At 27.7% G+C, this 17,187-nt stretch overlaps 3 protein-coding genes across 8 annotated transcripts; all 3 read right to left on the reverse strand.

Moving 5' to 3' along the window:
* Window positions 1-838: 838 nt before the first annotated feature.
* Window positions 839-4,940, reverse strand: LOC143898768 (odorant receptor 49b-like). Of its 3 annotated transcripts, none has more exons than XM_077408463.1 (6): window positions 3,972-4,940; window positions 3,197-3,609; window positions 2,556-2,891; window positions 1,639-1,843; window positions 1,305-1,460; window positions 839-1,216 (listed from the first exon to the last, which is right to left on the reverse strand). In XM_077408463.1, the coding sequence occupies exons 2-6, from the start codon at window positions 3,601-3,603 to the stop codon at window positions 1,160-1,162; spliced, it is 1,161 nt and encodes a 386-aa protein (XP_077264589.1). In that variant the 5' UTR covers window positions 3,604-3,609; window positions 3,972-4,940; the 3' UTR covers window positions 839-1,159. The 3 variants fall into 3 exon arrangements, with proteins under 3 accessions (XP_077264589.1, XP_077264591.1, XP_077264590.1); XM_077408465.1 differs by having other exon boundaries at window positions 3,197-3,521; window positions 3,972-4,936; XM_077408464.1 differs by lacking the exon at window positions 3,972-4,940 and having other exon boundaries at window positions 3,197-3,914.
* Window positions 4,941-9,091: 4,151 nt separating this feature from the next.
* Window positions 9,092-13,651, reverse strand: LOC143898767 (odorant receptor 46a-like). Of its 3 annotated transcripts, XM_077408461.1 has the most exons (5): window positions 12,453-13,634; window positions 11,697-12,032; window positions 10,986-11,187; window positions 10,767-10,922; window positions 9,092-9,980 (listed from the first exon to the last, which is right to left on the reverse strand). In XM_077408461.1, the coding sequence occupies exons 1-5, from the start codon at window positions 12,812-12,814 to the stop codon at window positions 9,927-9,929; spliced, it is 1,110 nt and encodes a 369-aa protein (XP_077264587.1). In that variant the 5' UTR covers window positions 12,815-13,634; the 3' UTR covers window positions 9,092-9,926. The 3 variants fall into 3 exon arrangements, with proteins under 3 accessions (XP_077264587.1, XP_077264585.1, XP_077264586.1); XM_077408459.1 differs by having other exon boundaries at window positions 10,767-11,187; window positions 12,453-13,648; XM_077408460.1 differs by lacking the exon at window positions 9,092-9,980 and having other exon boundaries at window positions 10,706-11,187; window positions 12,453-13,651.
* A 40-nt stretch (window positions 13,652-13,691) lies between these two features.
* On the reverse strand, window positions 13,692-17,177 carry LOC143898777 (odorant receptor 46a-like). Of its 2 annotated transcripts, XM_077408493.1 has the most exons (6): window positions 15,967-17,177; window positions 15,375-15,537; window positions 15,202-15,290; window positions 14,689-14,890; window positions 14,462-14,617; window positions 13,692-14,000 (listed from the first exon to the last, which is right to left on the reverse strand). In XM_077408493.1, the coding sequence occupies exons 1-6, from the start codon at window positions 16,326-16,328 to the stop codon at window positions 13,947-13,949; spliced, it is 1,026 nt and encodes a 341-aa protein (XP_077264619.1). In that variant the 5' UTR covers window positions 16,329-17,177; the 3' UTR covers window positions 13,692-13,946. The 2 variants fall into 2 exon arrangements, with proteins under 2 accessions (XP_077264619.1, XP_077264618.1); XM_077408492.1 differs by having other exon boundaries at window positions 15,202-15,537.
* Between the last annotated feature and the right edge of the window lie 10 nt (window positions 17,178-17,187).

Here is a 17,187-nt window from a genome sequence, read left to right on the forward strand (position 1 = left end):
AATCAGAAACTATGACTTATTTGTAGGAAGTCTTAAAATACTACAGAGAGATAATACTAAGAATAATACATAAATATAATACACTTAATAATATCTATCATTATTGTATTTATTTATTTTGTTTTTTTATCAGTCTTGAAACATCACGAAGCACTTCGTTACATGTTTATGCATTTGCTACGCCGCATATAAATAAGAATATAAGAGAAGATATTATCTTAATCTTTAAGCACAGATCTCCATTCAATTTTGCCCCAATATCACTCATTATAAAAACCAAACTTTTGCGTATATAAATATTGTAATGAATGAAAAACGCATAATTTACATATTTGGATATTTTTTTGAGTTAACAATTCCTGCTAAAACATTCTTGTCAAGAAAAAAGTGATAAAAATAATAATATTATGTGAAAGTATCAAGTAATATTCCTTCAAACAGTCTCAGGTACGTACAACATTAAAAATGCTATGTAATGCCTATTTCAGAGACATTAGGTGTTGAAGGATTAATTACATGATATTCGTAATAATGTATAGATTATATATATATATATATATATATATATATATATATATATATTAATTGATAAATATTAAATAGATATTAAGCTATAAATTGATCAATTATTTATGAGAGAGAAGATGAAAATGAATCATCGCACACACACATACACACATACACACGGACACAAGAACGTTTGCAATAATTATATTTATATATCTTTATTGTAAATAATCATTTTCTGTAATTTACTTATATTCGGCTTATTTGATCTTACGCGCGTTTCTAAACTAATTTAATTATTATTTATTAATAAGGTACTTAACATACCTTGACAATTTTGTAATATTTTTTCTTGAAAATTTGTTATTAATTAATTTATTACTATCACTCTTGCTGTGTTGATAATATAAACACGATATAAAGGACTGCGCACAATTCTTATGGAAAATGGCACTTTTGACAAGATTGGCTGTAACTTCGCTATTTTATAATATGTGATTTTTTTGGAGATTGTGACAATGTTAAATTTTTATTAGCATTACATAAAATATAAAATAGCAAAGTCACTGCTAATTTTTACTGTCAAAAACCATTTTCCATAAGAATTCTACGGAGTCCTTTATTATAAAGCAATTATCAATCTCGTGCTACGTTAGTGTTTCTGCGAATGTATTAATACATTAAAAAGCGAATATGACGTCTTAAGTACCTAAACAAAATCATAGAATTATACTGATAAATCTTATTGAATGAACTGTACATTTATCAGATGGAAAAAATAAATTCCTCATACAAACCCTTAGGAAAGAGTCAAGATTCACCGGAATAATATCTGCGCTGGTGAACTCGATTGGAATTGTAGCACGATTCATGATCATTAAAAGGCCTTTCTTTATATTGTTGCTAAATAACGTCCATTCCAAGTTATAAATACTGTCTGATAATTGGAGGCTCTGCAGATAAAATTATAATAAAAGGTGACATATCTTATCCCCCTTATACAATGTGTGTGTATGTATACTGTGCGTGTATACGTTTTCTTCTTTTTGCAGCGATAGACGTTGATGTTGCAATTTTCTTTTAAATAAACTGATTAATAACTGTGAAATTAAAACCAGTTACTAGAACTACCTTCAGCTTGATTTCATTGCCGAACCAACAATAATAAAAAATTGGAGCCATAGTGGATGCCACAACCATAACGTCCTGTATATAAGAAACGGTATTGGACGATTTAAAAGCCATATGAATTAAGTTATAGCACATTACCACCGTGATCATTGCGAACTCACTAGGAATTATCTTGGAAAATCTATCGTTCAGCATATACGCGTATCTAAAATTGCAAAAACCATCTTCAATTTATCTACCAATTTTTTCCAAGATGTTTAATAGTTTAATCGATGAATTTACATTGGCAACTTTAGTATCCAAACATAAAAAATATCTTATACTTTTATTGTTCAATAAATATCTTTATATAATAGCTCTTATATAATTCTTAAAGAAAATTTGTCTGGAGATGGCAATTACATTCAGCACTATTCTTACATCAAAGATAATATAATATTTTTTATAATTTATAAAATTATTTGTTTTCTAATACAATATTTCTAATATACAATTATGGTGAATAGAAATGAATATATTATTCGTTACCTAATAAGTACAGTAATTGTGTTTTTGCAAATCTTGAAAAAGGAAATATGAATAGATCTATGCACCAGTATAAAAATAATAGAGTGTAACATGCAACAATAAGTTCTTTTTTCTATATTTGTTTATTTTATATATTTTTAAAATGCATATCTCTGTTTGAGAAGAATCAAAAGAAATTGCGAAAAATATGTGGAGTATTAATTTGCCACTTAATTTAAATTTTGCAAGTAAACTTTAACTTTAACATTTTTAATTAAAGAATCTAAATTATGAAAACAGAAAATTATTAAAAAATTGAAAATTTTGCGACTGTTATTAGTAAAATTACAATAAGATCATATTTATCTTAAACAAACATGTAGTATTCTAGGATTAATAAAAAAACTTACTGAAATATGTATATGTGGTGATTTACACAATCGCGCAGATTTCCTGGACCATTCGTGATGTTTGATAAACGGTACTCTAAAATCTCAATCTGGCAGCAAATGTGCAACAATAATCCGCATATTAAATTGTCACACGTGGAATGGAGAAGGCCAATAAATATTAGAGTTAATATCTGATGAATGTATGCGAAAGAAAATAGCATGGATATTGAACAGTCGAACGGTAACCAAGCTTTGTACAATAAAACTCCATTCTTGAAATCCGTCAATAGTGACAGAAAAATCATGTAGAAGGCCGTTACCATAACGAGGGTTAAATAACATAATGTATTATTCCTATAAAACCAATAACATATATAAAATATGTAATTTAATTCAAATAGCATATTTTGCTCAAGAAACAAAATTTTTTTAGAAAATAAGTTTAAATATTTTGAATTATTAAAATTTTGTAATATTATTTTTAAAGGCGATTTTGTAAATAACTAGAAGGACAAAAGTATATTAGTTTTTTATTCAAAGACCCGTTCTTTTTGCAAACAATTAAAACATGACATTTTTTTAGTTATGTCATTGTTATAGCAAATGAGCGATTTGTCGATAATATAAATGATAATCTACATTACTAAAAGGTAACTTACGTTATTCTCTTGTCAAATTTTTCTCGAATCATGTTTTCATTCAAATCTGTCGGTTTGAATGGCTTTTCGACGAGATTATCAATTAACATTGCAATATCATCGTGATTTATCCGTATAATAATTGCTTTGTAGCCCGCCAGAAACGAAATCAGAGCGTTGAATAAGGCGTCGCCAATTGCGTCAGGGTCGTCAGCATTCAATAGCTCCATAATTTGGGTCATTGCAAATGTGTATAAAATTATAATTATTGACGCTGTGTAAGCGTTATACATTATGTATCTAAACAGCGACGTCCACGACGTTGGTCGCCAGCATCCTGCGACCGCTAAAACCGTGAGCGTAAATTTCAAGACAGGCATTTCGCTTTTCTTCCGAACATCACTTCTCAACATCCACTTGCCCAACATCAATCACTGTTTTGATTAATGTTATATACTTATTTACTACAAGTGTCGATTATTATTATGATAATACTGATTATAGAGCCATAATTATAATAGATCGAGATTTCCAACTACGTGTTACATCAGTTACATGTGCATGAATAATACGTACAATATCACATTACGAAATATTTGATTGTTTATTTTTGTAAATAATTGCTAACTATTTGCCTTCATGTATAATCATATACAAATATAAAAATTTAGTATTAACAATAAAAGTTACGAATACAAAGTATTAAAGCACTGTATCATACAACAATATTATTGTAATATTTATCTGAAAAATGTATTTTCAATTTTTTAATATATTAAAAATGTATTAAACTTACAAAAATTTTGAGCGACTTATTTGGACAAACCAATAAATACTTTAAAAATTTTAATCGATTATTTGCTGCACACGTTGTGTGACGAATCAAATGATGTTCAAAAGAACAACAATCTCAGAATGTCTATAGTCTCTCTCAATTTGATAACATTTCGTTTGACTTCCCTCTTCGTATAAAATATCTCTATTATTATCATAATAACAGACTTCCCCACGCAACGATCCCCCTTCTCTTATGAAATAATATCTCATGAATTGAGAAGTGATATTCGTCCGAAATAATACCTTTACTACAAAATTACGCAATGTATTATTTTCATGGAGACAGTCGCGGGATAAAAGAAGAAGTTCGGTATGTAGTCAGGTACATAGAAAAATAAATTCAAATTGTCATCAAATATATTATAGGGCCAGTAACCGTGAACTCTGTTTCCGAGATACCTGCATGGTTCAGTTTTTCCTTTGTCGTACGTCTATTATAGAATATTTTATTTATAACCATATATAGACAGCATTGCAATATTGTTTTATAGTAACGTACAATGAAAAAGTGCGAGAAAATAAATTCTTCAAATATTAGTTACCATAGCTCACCTGTATGAAACGTTAATACTATCCATATAGATTTGGTTACAAGCTGTGTTAGTCACATTTTCTGTTACAATATCTATATATGATATTGTGATATCGTGCACTCTTCGGAATATAATTTTTAATACTTTACATATAAAGAAGGTGTGAAAGGCACTTCAATTACTTTTACAGATTATTAACACTTATGTAAGTTTTATATAGTAATTGTAATTTACAATATAGCTTTTAATATTATAAATATTTAAATAATTACCGCATAATAATAATTTTGAATAATAATTTTTGAGATAATTTATGTTTTATTAATGTTTTTATTATATGTCAAGGAATAGACGACCAAAGTTTTATTAAAAATAATTCTTTTATGATGTCAAAAAATCACACTGTACAGCGCTACAATACTAAGAGCCGGTTGTTCCAACTTGTTGGTAAGCTAACTAATAGTTAAATTATATGTCTATCTTTGTCTAATGTAAAGGATAAACAAAGACATATATATATATATATATATGTCTTTGTTATATATATACATATATATATGATTTAACTACATATTATATTAGTTAGTTTACCAACAGATTTTGGAACGACCGGCCCTAAAAGTGTTAAATATTATTACAACTATTTTTTATTACAATAGTGTACCATGGTAATATATTTTAAAATATAAAATATTTTGATATGTAACTTACATTTAATTTATAAAATATTTTCGTATTTTAAAAGATATTATTTTATGTTTGATAAGAAATCATTTAGGAGAAAGTCTTTACGGGATTCGAGAAAGTCTGTTTTAAAGATAATTGCGAGATAGTAGGAATATTCATTTGGAAGAATAAATCTCTTTTAACTGTTATTAGTATTTCATTTTTTGTGGACAATTTTGTCCACAAAACAATTTTGATATTTCAACATTTTTTATTGTATATCGATTATGAAATATTTAATTTTTTATTGTCTGCTTATCTACAAAGATATACTCTCAAGCAAATATTCATACATATATTACAATAGAATTTCTTCGGTAGCATCAATGTTATTTGATTTGTTTAACACTTTCACATTCACTTCTCAGCAATATAAAAATATATGACAAGAAAGTATAATAAAGATCAAATTTTTCTTTTCTCTTATAATTATTACTTATAAATAAATATTAAGATATTATATGCAAATAAAAAAAATATCTCTTTTATAAATATTAATACTCTTACTAATAAATTATTATATACTTAATTAACCATATTTTTCACTACATTTTATTATATTTAAAATAACATTAATAAGGATTTATTATTAATGAATATACATTATGTGGATATAAAAAATTACATATGGATACTTACTTGTTAATATAATTTATTTTTATTACATTTTGATTACAGATATATGCAACTATATTGTAAAACAGAACACATTACACATTTGTCTTACTTTTCTTGTACTCGTACCAATAAATTATAAGCGGAGTACGATGTTTTAAGTAGCTAAATAATAAAACATATAGTAAAATTCACATTGTCATTTTATCCCAAGTCGACGATGGGTGCATGGATATTACACAATACAAAATTTACTATACTAACCGCCACGAAAGAGTCCAAATTCAAACTAATGATATGTGCAGTAGTAAATTAGATAGGCACAATCGCGCGTTTCATAATTATTAGGAGATCTCTTTTGACGCTGTTATTCAACATTGGCCACTTTATTTGGAAAATGCTGTCCGATAATTGAACGCTCTGCAAATTAATATGCAAAATAATATTTTTCTTATTTGAGAGTTTTAAATATATAAAATAATAAAATACTTTTTTAATATTTTTATGTACAACATGTTATTATTTTATATTTTTATTTAGGCGAAACTATAATGTGTGATTTAATATGATTGTTATGAATAATATATAACAGTAATGCGACACAGATTATGAGATGAAAAAAAGACTAGATATATCTCATTTTGTGACCAAACCAACAATAAATAAATATTTCTGTTAACATGCAGCACGTAAATCCAATTAATCCAATACTGTCTGTGTTTAACGACGATTGGCTCAATTGATACAAATTAGAGCATATTATAAATGTGCTTATTATAAACTGTAATCCGATTATTTGTGAAAATTTTGTGTTTATCGAACACGCAAATTTGAAATCAAATTTTTAATTTTATAATATGCGGATATGTATGTTGCATATTGATCCAAAACCATGACCTATATTATTTAAAAAACAGCTATATATTATAATAATTATTGTGGTTTAAAAAAGAATTTAATGATGCTGATTGGAACGTGTTAACAACATAACATAAAAAATAAATATAGGTACATGAGTCGTTTAGTTATAAAAGGAAAGATAATAACAAATTATATTATTTAGCTATCTTAAATCAAAATTTTAGATTTTTCTTTTTACAATAATAGAAATTAAAGAAAATTTAATGTATACCGTTGTTTTGTTTTACAGGATAATTGTAATTAAGTACATCATGGAAATCGTGAATTTTATATATAACGTTTTTTTTAGTTAACTAAAAACGAACGTTATATATATAAAATTATTATTAGGATGACTAACTCAAATATACTGTTATGATGGCGTATGCAGTAGTCCAAAATACTTTGATTACTTAAGATCTTCTTTAAGCGATATTCCAAGATCTCTATTTGACAATACACGTGCATTAAGAATCCACATATGAGAGTATCGCAGGCGATGTTCACATTAGCACAATAAAACGTGCTCAGAATTTGGTGAGCATACGTAACGCAAAACACCATGTAAGATGAATAATCGTATGGTACCCATTCTCTATACGTTAACTTTCTGTGTCTAAAATCAGTGAGCAACGACATCAAACTCATGAACGTCCATGATGTCGCAATCAAAATCGAATAGCGTAATGTATTAGACCTAGAAATTTATGTCCCAAAAGAAATCATAGTTAAATAAAAGTTAAATATATATAATTTATATAATATATGTATATTTACCGTATTAATGTATCAAATTTTTGACGAATTTCCAACTCGCCTGGATCCAACGGTTTAAATGGTTCGTCGTTAAGTGCAGTAATTAATGTTGTAACATTCTCATAATTTAGCTACATTATTAAGGGGTTAGACCACTGTGTTTCAGGATAATTTTCAGGAATTAATTTCTAACAAAATATTTATGAAACACCAGTAATTTTTTTTTATTATCTTTTATACACATTGAAGAACGTGTCAAAATTTTGTTGCCCAAAAAAATATAAAACTCGTCGAGTTAAGCCGCTTCGCGCATCCCTATGATTTTCGGATGGTGTACATGATTTCGCGAAAACCAGTCGTCTGATGAAACAAAAATAAAAAATATGCTCATTATCTACATTGTATTGGCTTTCGTCTGACGGAGCATTTTACTTTTTTTTATTTTTGGCGACGAGAAAAATATTCCTGAATTTTGCCCAATTGCAGTAAAAAATTCAGGAATTTTGTTCTTGTCGCCAAAAATGAGAAAAAAAATGCTCCGTCAGACGAAAGCCAATACAATGTAGATAATGATCATATTTTTTATTTTTGTTTCAGACGACTGGTTTTCGCGAAATCATGTACACCATCCGAAAATCATAGGGAAGCGCGAAGCGGCTTAACTCGACAAGTTTTATATTTTTTTGGGCAACAAAATTTTGACACGTTCTTCAATGTGTATAGTAAATAATAAAAAAATATTACTGGTGTTTCATAAATATTTTGTTAAAAATTAATTCCTGAAAATTATCCTGAAACACAGTGGTCTAACCTTTTAATAATTTAAAACCAGAAACGGACACATTTAAAGCCATGTATAAAATATTAGTAAAGTCGTCGGGATTGTCGACGTTCAGCAAAATATCCATGAATTGTAAAAAAGCAAAAGTATATAAAATGATAATTATAAATATTCTGTAGAGATTGTAAATAGCACGTCTAAATTGCGATGTCCAAGTTAGCGGTCGAAAGCACCCAACAAACGTAACGATTAAAAATGTAAACTTTAAAATATGCATTTTTGTCTTTTGTTTGAATAAAAAGAGACAAATATATTTGCTTATGTAACGTATGTTATAAGCTTCGATACTGTTTTAGAAATTTTGAAAATATTTAAACCACATTTATTATTTTTAAGATAATTTTAACTTGACAGGTTCTTTATTGCACGTGAAATAAAGACAAAAATGTTATTTCAAGAGAGTATATACTTAGGAATATAGACTTGTGACGCGATTCTCTGATAATAAACGTTGACAATAAGTCCTCTCTCTTCTCACATAATTAATAACCATGTTCATGATACCAAATTTGCAACAATTCTCTTCAAAGCGATATTTACGCAAAATAACAAGACAAATTATTTTTACATGCAACTTTTCTCTCATATAAGAGATCAACTATTTTCATATATTATACTTACAGAAGGAAGGGCAAAATTCTAGTATAACAAAGAAAAGAGAGTAAATTCTTTAAAGATACATTAATAAAGTATGAGGTAAAAATAATGTCTACAATAATACCTCGATGTATCAAAGACAAAATATTTTATTTGATATTGCCTTTGCTTAGAAGTCGTTCAATCTTGATTCTCACACATGCAATATAGAAAGATAAAGAAACATTAGAGGTATGTGTTTATAAAGCTTAAAACAGTCAAGCATATATATGGAAAAAAAGATTTTCTGATATTTCATTTATTGACGTCAAGTTCTTTTCTGAATGTGCAATTTCAGTTTTCTTTCTTGAACCATACAACATGATTTATTTTATAATTCTTCTAATCACTCTGCATTAGATATTTGGAAAAAAGTTAATGGTATGTCAACGCCTTATACTTATACGAGGTATCATGTATTTTATATTCAATTATAACATATACAGTTTTCCTACAATAACTTTATTCTAATAAGGAATAATACATAAGTACAAATTGTGTCCATAAGTAACTTATTACATATACTGTATGTAATAAATTATTTATGGATCCAGTTCGTACTTATGTATTATTCCTTCGAATAAAGATAACGAAAACTGGGTGTGTAAATACTTTTTTGATCCATTGTAAACATAAGACTTATGTACATCAAAGTAGAGAGAGACTTTGACAGTATTAAATTAAAATATATAACATTTATATATTCCTTTGATAGAGTATATATATGTATAAAAATACTTTTAAAGTATAAAAAACAATGTCGTATACGTGTACATATATTTTATACAACTATAGCTAATAAATAAAATAAACATTAGATTTATTACTAATAACAATCATCTTATTACAATTCTTTTATAATTACTATAATTAACTTAACTTGTTTTGTTTTATTTATGGCTTTCTATTATTCTTGTACCTGTATTAATAAGTTATAAACAGAATATGATGTTTTAAGCAACTGAAATAATAATAAAAAAAAACACTAAATATTATTAGAATCACGATAATATTTATATAATAGGTGTACAAATAAGTCTCCGCTGTTTTACAATAGATGGCCCCACCAGGAGGTTATGGTTGAAATTGTCAGATGTAAAGTGTTACATCGTAAGGTTGGACATCTGGCAACACCATAAACTTGACATAGTATCAGACTGTATCGGCATCACATAATTCTTTTCGTGCGAAAATGTCGAATTTTGAGCCGAATAAGCGTCATATATTTGCGGGAACTTTTGATTTATTTCTTTAATTTGAAGAAATCTGCAGCTGAGGCGCATCGATTGCTTGTAGAGTGAGAGAAGTTGTCGTGAGTGGTTTCAAAAGTTTAAGAACGGTGATTTTGACGTCGAGGACAAAGAGCGTAGCGGAAGGCCAAAAGTGTACGAAGACACGAAATTGGAAGCATTATTGGAGGAAGATTCGTGCCAAACGCAAAAAAAACTTGCACTTATATTAGGAGTGACTCAACAAGCAATTTCACATCTTCTTTCACAATAAATGCCCAATTTTGATAAAAAACGGCGGAATCTTATTTGTACTCCTTATAATAAATAGGCAAACAATATTATATAATCTATGTGTATAATCAAATTTACAAAGGTATTATAGAAGATTTATTAGATAATTAAATGTAACTGTGGAGCGTAAGCAGAAATAAAAAGATGTGTAAAGTACTTTAATTATTTAAATTATAATAAAATTTAATTTATAGGTACATTAAAATAAATATTTTTATACTGACCGATACAAAGGAATCCAAATTCATGGTTAAGATATATAAAGAAGAAATTTCAATGGGTGTCATTGCACGTTTCATAATTATCAACAAGCTCTTCTTGACATTATTATTCATTTTTGGCCACTCCATTTGAAAAATGCTATCTGTTAATTGGAGACTCTGCGAAGTAATACGTAAAATATTATATTTATCACTTCTAAGCTTTTGTTCTATTAGATATACCTTCAATTTGACTTTGTTTCCAAACCAACAATAAATAAATATCTGCGTTAGCATGGCGCCTGTGAATGTAATTAATGAAAAATGGTCTGCGTTGAAAGTTGATTTAGTCAATTGATACAAATTTGTGCATGTTATCATAACACTCGCCGTAAATTGAAATCCGATTATTTTTGTAAAATTTATATTTACTAACTGCGCAAACCTGCAATTAAGATTTTGCGTTTGGAGAATCGTAAACTTATACATACATGTATAGAGCAAATAAAGTTTATAAATAATAAGTTAACTTACTTATTATATATATATGATTTTAATGCTAAAATTAATTATGAAAAAATTTACGATAAAAATGAGAACTGATTAAAAAGATTAATGCTTTAATAAAGTAGTACAGCAAAATAAGGCGATAAAAGTATATGTGGTAAAAGATATATATATGTATATATATATATGTATAATTAACAATTATTTAATGACAATTACACTTAAACAATAATAGTAAAAGTAAGTACATTTTAAACATTTTAGTGCACTTAATCATTTGGACATAGCATAAAATTTTTAACCTACTTCTTTATAATCAAAGAAATATCAATCAAATAAAAACGGAGAAAATATATGACTTCCATTGCACAACTTTGTCAAATAAAATTACATATGATAGTAGTGCTGAATAAGATATAATTTTTTGGCGCTAAAATGATAACTAACTCAAAAATTCGATTATGATGCCGTACGCAATAAGCAACAGTAAGTTGATTGCTCAAAATTTTTCTCAGGCGATATTCCAAAATCTCAATTTGACAACATATGTGCATAAACAATCCGCACACAAGGCTATCTATTGCGACGCTTACAATACCGCTATAACATGCGCTTAAAAGTTGTTGAGCATATGTGAAGCAAAATATCTTGTAAGATGAATAATCGTATGGTATCCATTCTCTATATTTTAGCCTTTTGTGTCTAAAGTCAGTGAATAACGAAGACGAAATGACGATTATGCATGTTGCCGTAACTAAGACTGTGTACCTTAATGTATTGTTCCTAGAAAGTGACTAAAGAGTTATACCGATGTATAATTACTAACACACATAAACTATATAAAATAAAAGACTTGAGAAAAATTTATATCTATTTGTTATAACAAATAAAATATTATTTGATACTAGTACTACCAATTTAATTTATTTTTATTGTAGATTGTCGAACATAATTTATAATTAAACAATTTAAAAATTTTTATTTTTAGTTTTTAATAGAAGTAACTTGTGAAATGAGTTGAATTTAAAAACATTAAAATTTTTAATTTATTTAAAATTACATTTATTTAAAATATTTATTTTAAATATAAATGTGTGTAATTTTAAATTTGTATATAAGAAATATTATAAATAAAATTAATATTTCCGAAAGAGCAATGTTAAATAAGGGATCAAAAGTTATTAAATTAAAATATATATTTACCGTATTAGTTTATCATATCGTCGTCGAATTTTCATCTCATCCGAATCTAGTGGTTTAAATGGCTCCTCGGTAAGATAGTTAATTAACGCTACAATATTCTCATAATTTAAACACATGATGAGTACTTTATAGCATGAAATTGATACGGTCAACATCATATTCATATTGTTTGTGAAGTCGTTAGTATTGTCGACATACAGGACGAGGTCCATAATTTGAAATATTGTGAACGTGTACAACATGATAATTACATATAATCTGTAGATATTGTAAACTGTCCGTTTAAATAAAGATGTCCACGATTGCGGCCGAAAACATCCAGATATCGTAACAATTGTATACGTCAATTTCAAAATATGCATTATATCTTATATCAGAATATTTCATTAATTTAATTGTGTGGAAAGAAAAGTAAACGGAAAAATAGATACAGCAGAATTGAGTTGTATAAGACTATATAACGTGTTATAACTTTGTGAGTATAATAATGGAAATTTTATAGGTCAATATTCATTCTCTCAAGATAACTTTAGCCTAACAGAATCTCTATTATACGAAAAGTAAGACAAAATAACATAATTTCACGAGGGTAACAAAGGCCCTGTAGAAGGTCTATAGACTTATGACGTTACTTCTCGATGGTAACGATATTTTCCATCAATATTTCCTACTTACTTTTGCATATTTAATATCTGTATCTTTATAATAACAAAATTGTAATAATTGTCTTTAATGCATTGCAGTATGTCTTCAAGATAGTTGGGTAAACTATTTCTACGTACACGTTCGATTATATAGAAGATGTAATATTTCCATTGCTACATCGAAATAGAGAGAACAAAATTATAACATGTCAAGAAAAAAAGGAAAAATTTTTTCAAAGGTTTTTCAATAATATATGAGATGTGAACCTCGGCAATATCTTGATATAAGTCTCACGATATATAACATCTCTCTCTTATTACATTTATCTACTATCTATATAAGAGTCGCGACATTCTAAGTATCGATTCCTACACGCAACATAAGCAGGCGAAGGAGTCTCTAAACATTATTAGAGGTATTACATTTATAAGAAAATACAGTCAAAAAAAAAAAAAACAGTCGAAACGATTTAATTTAATAATATCTAAATTTATGTAATGCTATATTTTTATGTGCAACGATGCAATTCCGGTTCTTCTTCTTTAACCATTAATATGAGATTCTTTTCATGATTCTTGTAATCAGTCGGATACTAATATTGAACTCAAGCTTTGTATTTTACATATGTGTCCCTTGGTACATAAAAACATATTTAAAAAAAAGAAACGGTAAGAAATGCATATATACATCATATATTTCTTATAACTACAAGTAACAATTTTGCGCTGGCGCCCGCTTCGCGCGGGCGAAAAAGCTAGTATTTATATAGATAACAATTATTCTATTGCAATTTCTTTATAACTATATGCTAATAAAATGAGCTTCTTATTTATCCTTTTCTTATTTTTACTATTCTGGTACTTGTAGCAATACATTATACACAGAGTATGATGTTTTAAGCAACTGAAATGATAAAGACATTTAAGTCTATTATATTAGCTAGATATAAAAATATTTTTTATAAAAATGTTTATATTTATAAATTAGCTAATGATAATCTATTTATATATGTAATTTTAATAGATATATTTATAAGGATAATTTTTATTATTTAAATTAAATGTGTGTGTGTGTGTGTGTGTGTGTGTGTGTGTGTGTGTGTGTGTGTGTGTGTGTGTGTGTGTGTGTGTGTGTGTGTGTGTGTGTGTGTGTGTGTGTGTGTGTGTGTGTGTGTGTGTGTGTGTGTGTGTGTGTGTGTGTGTGTGTGTGTGTGTGTGTGTGTGTGTGTGTGTGTGTGTGTGTGTGTGTGTTCGTGTTTATATGTACGTGTGCAATAGAAAAAACAATCATTAGAATTTTATTCGACATTTTGATTATTTTAACTTTCTTTAGATTAACGCATTAAGATAAATTTTTACACTAACCACTACAAAGGAATCCAAATTTATGTTCAGAATATATATGGTAGAAATTTCAATAGGTGTCATTGCACGCTTCATAATTATTAAGATGCTTTTTTTAACACTATTTTCCACAATTGGCCATTCCATTTGAAAAATGCTGTTTGTTAATTGTAAACTCTACAAAAAAAATATATATTGTTTATGGGGGGGATACGTTTTTCAACCTGTTTAATTAAAGAGGTGTATACCTTTAATTTGACTCTGTTTCCAAACCAGCAATAAATAAATATTTGCGTTAACATGCATATTGTGTATATAACTGTCAGAACATGGTTTGTTCCTAGAGCGGACTTAGTCAGTTGATACAAATTAAAACACGTTACCATTGTACTAGCCATAAACTGCAATCCGATTATTTGCGTAAATCTTGTATTCACCATCCGCGCAAATCTGCAATCAAATTCTTGTTTTTAGAACAGTATGATATTCATGTATAGTGAGTTAATATAATTTTGATCGTATAATAATTAATACATGAATTTTTTAAATTATTTTATATATACATATATATATATATATATATATATATAGAGAGAGAGAGAGAGAGAGAGAGAGAGAGAGAGAGAAGAGGATGTTTATATACATTAAAAATTATTGAAACACGTGTGTACAATAGATTAACTGATTAAAACATCAATAAAATATTGGTGAAAGTAATGCTAAATAATACTTAATATTCCACTGTTAATATGATAACTAACTCAAAAATTCGATTATGATGGCGTATGCAGTAGCCCAAACTAAATTGATTGCACAAGAATTTTCTTAGGCGATATTCCAAGATCTCGATCTGACAACATATGTGCATCAAGAACCCACATAAGAGAGTATCGCAAGCAACATTCACAACAATACAGTGGAACGTGCTTAATACTTGCACAGCGTACGTAAAACAAAACGTCGCGTAAGATGAATAATCGTATGGTATCCATCCTCTATATGTCAATTTTCTGTGTCTAAAGTCAGTGAGCAATGAAGTCAAAATTAGGGACGTCCATGACGTCACAATCAATATCGTGTAGCGTAACGTATTGTTCCTAGAAAGCGACCAAACATGTTAATTGTTATCTGTGATATTTCTAATGCACATAAGTTTCGATACGAAGTGCTTGAGAAAACGATTTTATATTTATTCTTTATCATGAATAATCTGCGTGGGACAGTAGTGCTAAGTGTCTGTGACAATACGGCTAATTAGGGTTTATTTTAATATATAATAATTGAGAAACATAATTTATTATTAAACAATTATTATTAAAAACTAAATAAAATATAAATATATATGTCTCTAACATTTTTAACATATCAAATTATATATCATTTTAAATAAAAGTAAATATTAGAATTTAGTTATAATTTTACATATATTTAAGATATTGCGTGTTTAATACACAATGAAAAAAAAATTTAAATAGACTGATGTTAAATAAAAGCTTGAAAATAATTCTTAATTTAAAAACATTTACCGTATTATTTTATCGTATTGTCTTCGTATTTTTATTTCACCCAAATCCAACGGTTTAAATGGCTCTTCGGTAAGATAATTAATTAATCCAGCAATGTTTTTGCAACTTAACCACGCGATAAAAATTTTATAACACGAAACCGACACGGTCAACGACTTATTCAAATTGTCGGTGAAGTCGTTAGGATTATCGGTATTCATCACAACGTCTATTACTTGCGACAATGTGAAAGCGTATAACATGCTAATTACATACAACCTGTAGACATTGTAAACTGTTCGTTTAAACAAAGACGTCCACGATTGCGGTCGAAAGCATCCAGCGATCATAAAAATTGTACACGTCAGTTTCAGTATGCGCATTATAAAGTCTTGTTTGATTAAAAGAAAGATACGTTTATCTTTATCTGTTTATACAACGTGTTTTATCAACTTTGGTACTGATAGAATAATTATAGAATTTTTTACAGCAATTTTAATTCTCAAAATAACTGTAGTCTGACAAAATCACTATTTCGTAAAAAGTGTAAGATGAGATATAATATAATTTTAAGAAAGTGCACTGAGAAACGTCTATAGACTCTGACACATAATTCTTCGAAACAATGTTATCGCCAACAATATTTTCTCTTTTCTTCTATAAATTCGATGTCTTTACCTTCGTATACTTGTAATAGAGTAATAGTGTCTGTGCCGAGAGTATACCTAATATCAAACTTGCAGTCATTGTCTATAATGTAATATTTACACGAGGTATAGTTGATAGAAATACTTCTGTGTGCAATTTTTATTGCAGAAGACATTATTTTCATTTTTACATCTTGAGTGAGAGGACAAAATTGTAATAAAGTATAAGGAGACGGAGAATTAACTCTTCAAATATTTATCAATAGGTATGATATGAGATACGAGTAATCTTCGTAATATATCTGGAAATATGTTTCTTTTCGTTACACAAAGTATTTTATTTATTATCGTTCGCGTCTGGCGTATCACCCAGTATTGATTTCTATTCGCGCAACGAAATCAAGAAAAAAGATTATTATACGGGGTATGTATATAGTCATAAGGCTATAGTCAGATAGGCTAAACTTAATAATCTTAATAATATTTAAATTTCTATGACACATTTTTCATATTTGCAATGATGTAATTAAGTCTTTTCCATTTCGAATAGAAGTATGCATGTAATTTTTTACGATTCTTCCAGTATCGTCCTGTG

The sequence above is a fragment of the Temnothorax americanus genome, unplaced genomic scaffold (genome assembly GCF_048541705.1).
Source record: "Temnothorax americanus isolate GAGA-0224 unplaced genomic scaffold, ASM4854170v1 Scaffold24, whole genome shotgun sequence".
NCBI lineage: Eukaryota > Metazoa > Arthropoda > Insecta > Hymenoptera > Formicidae > Temnothorax > Temnothorax americanus.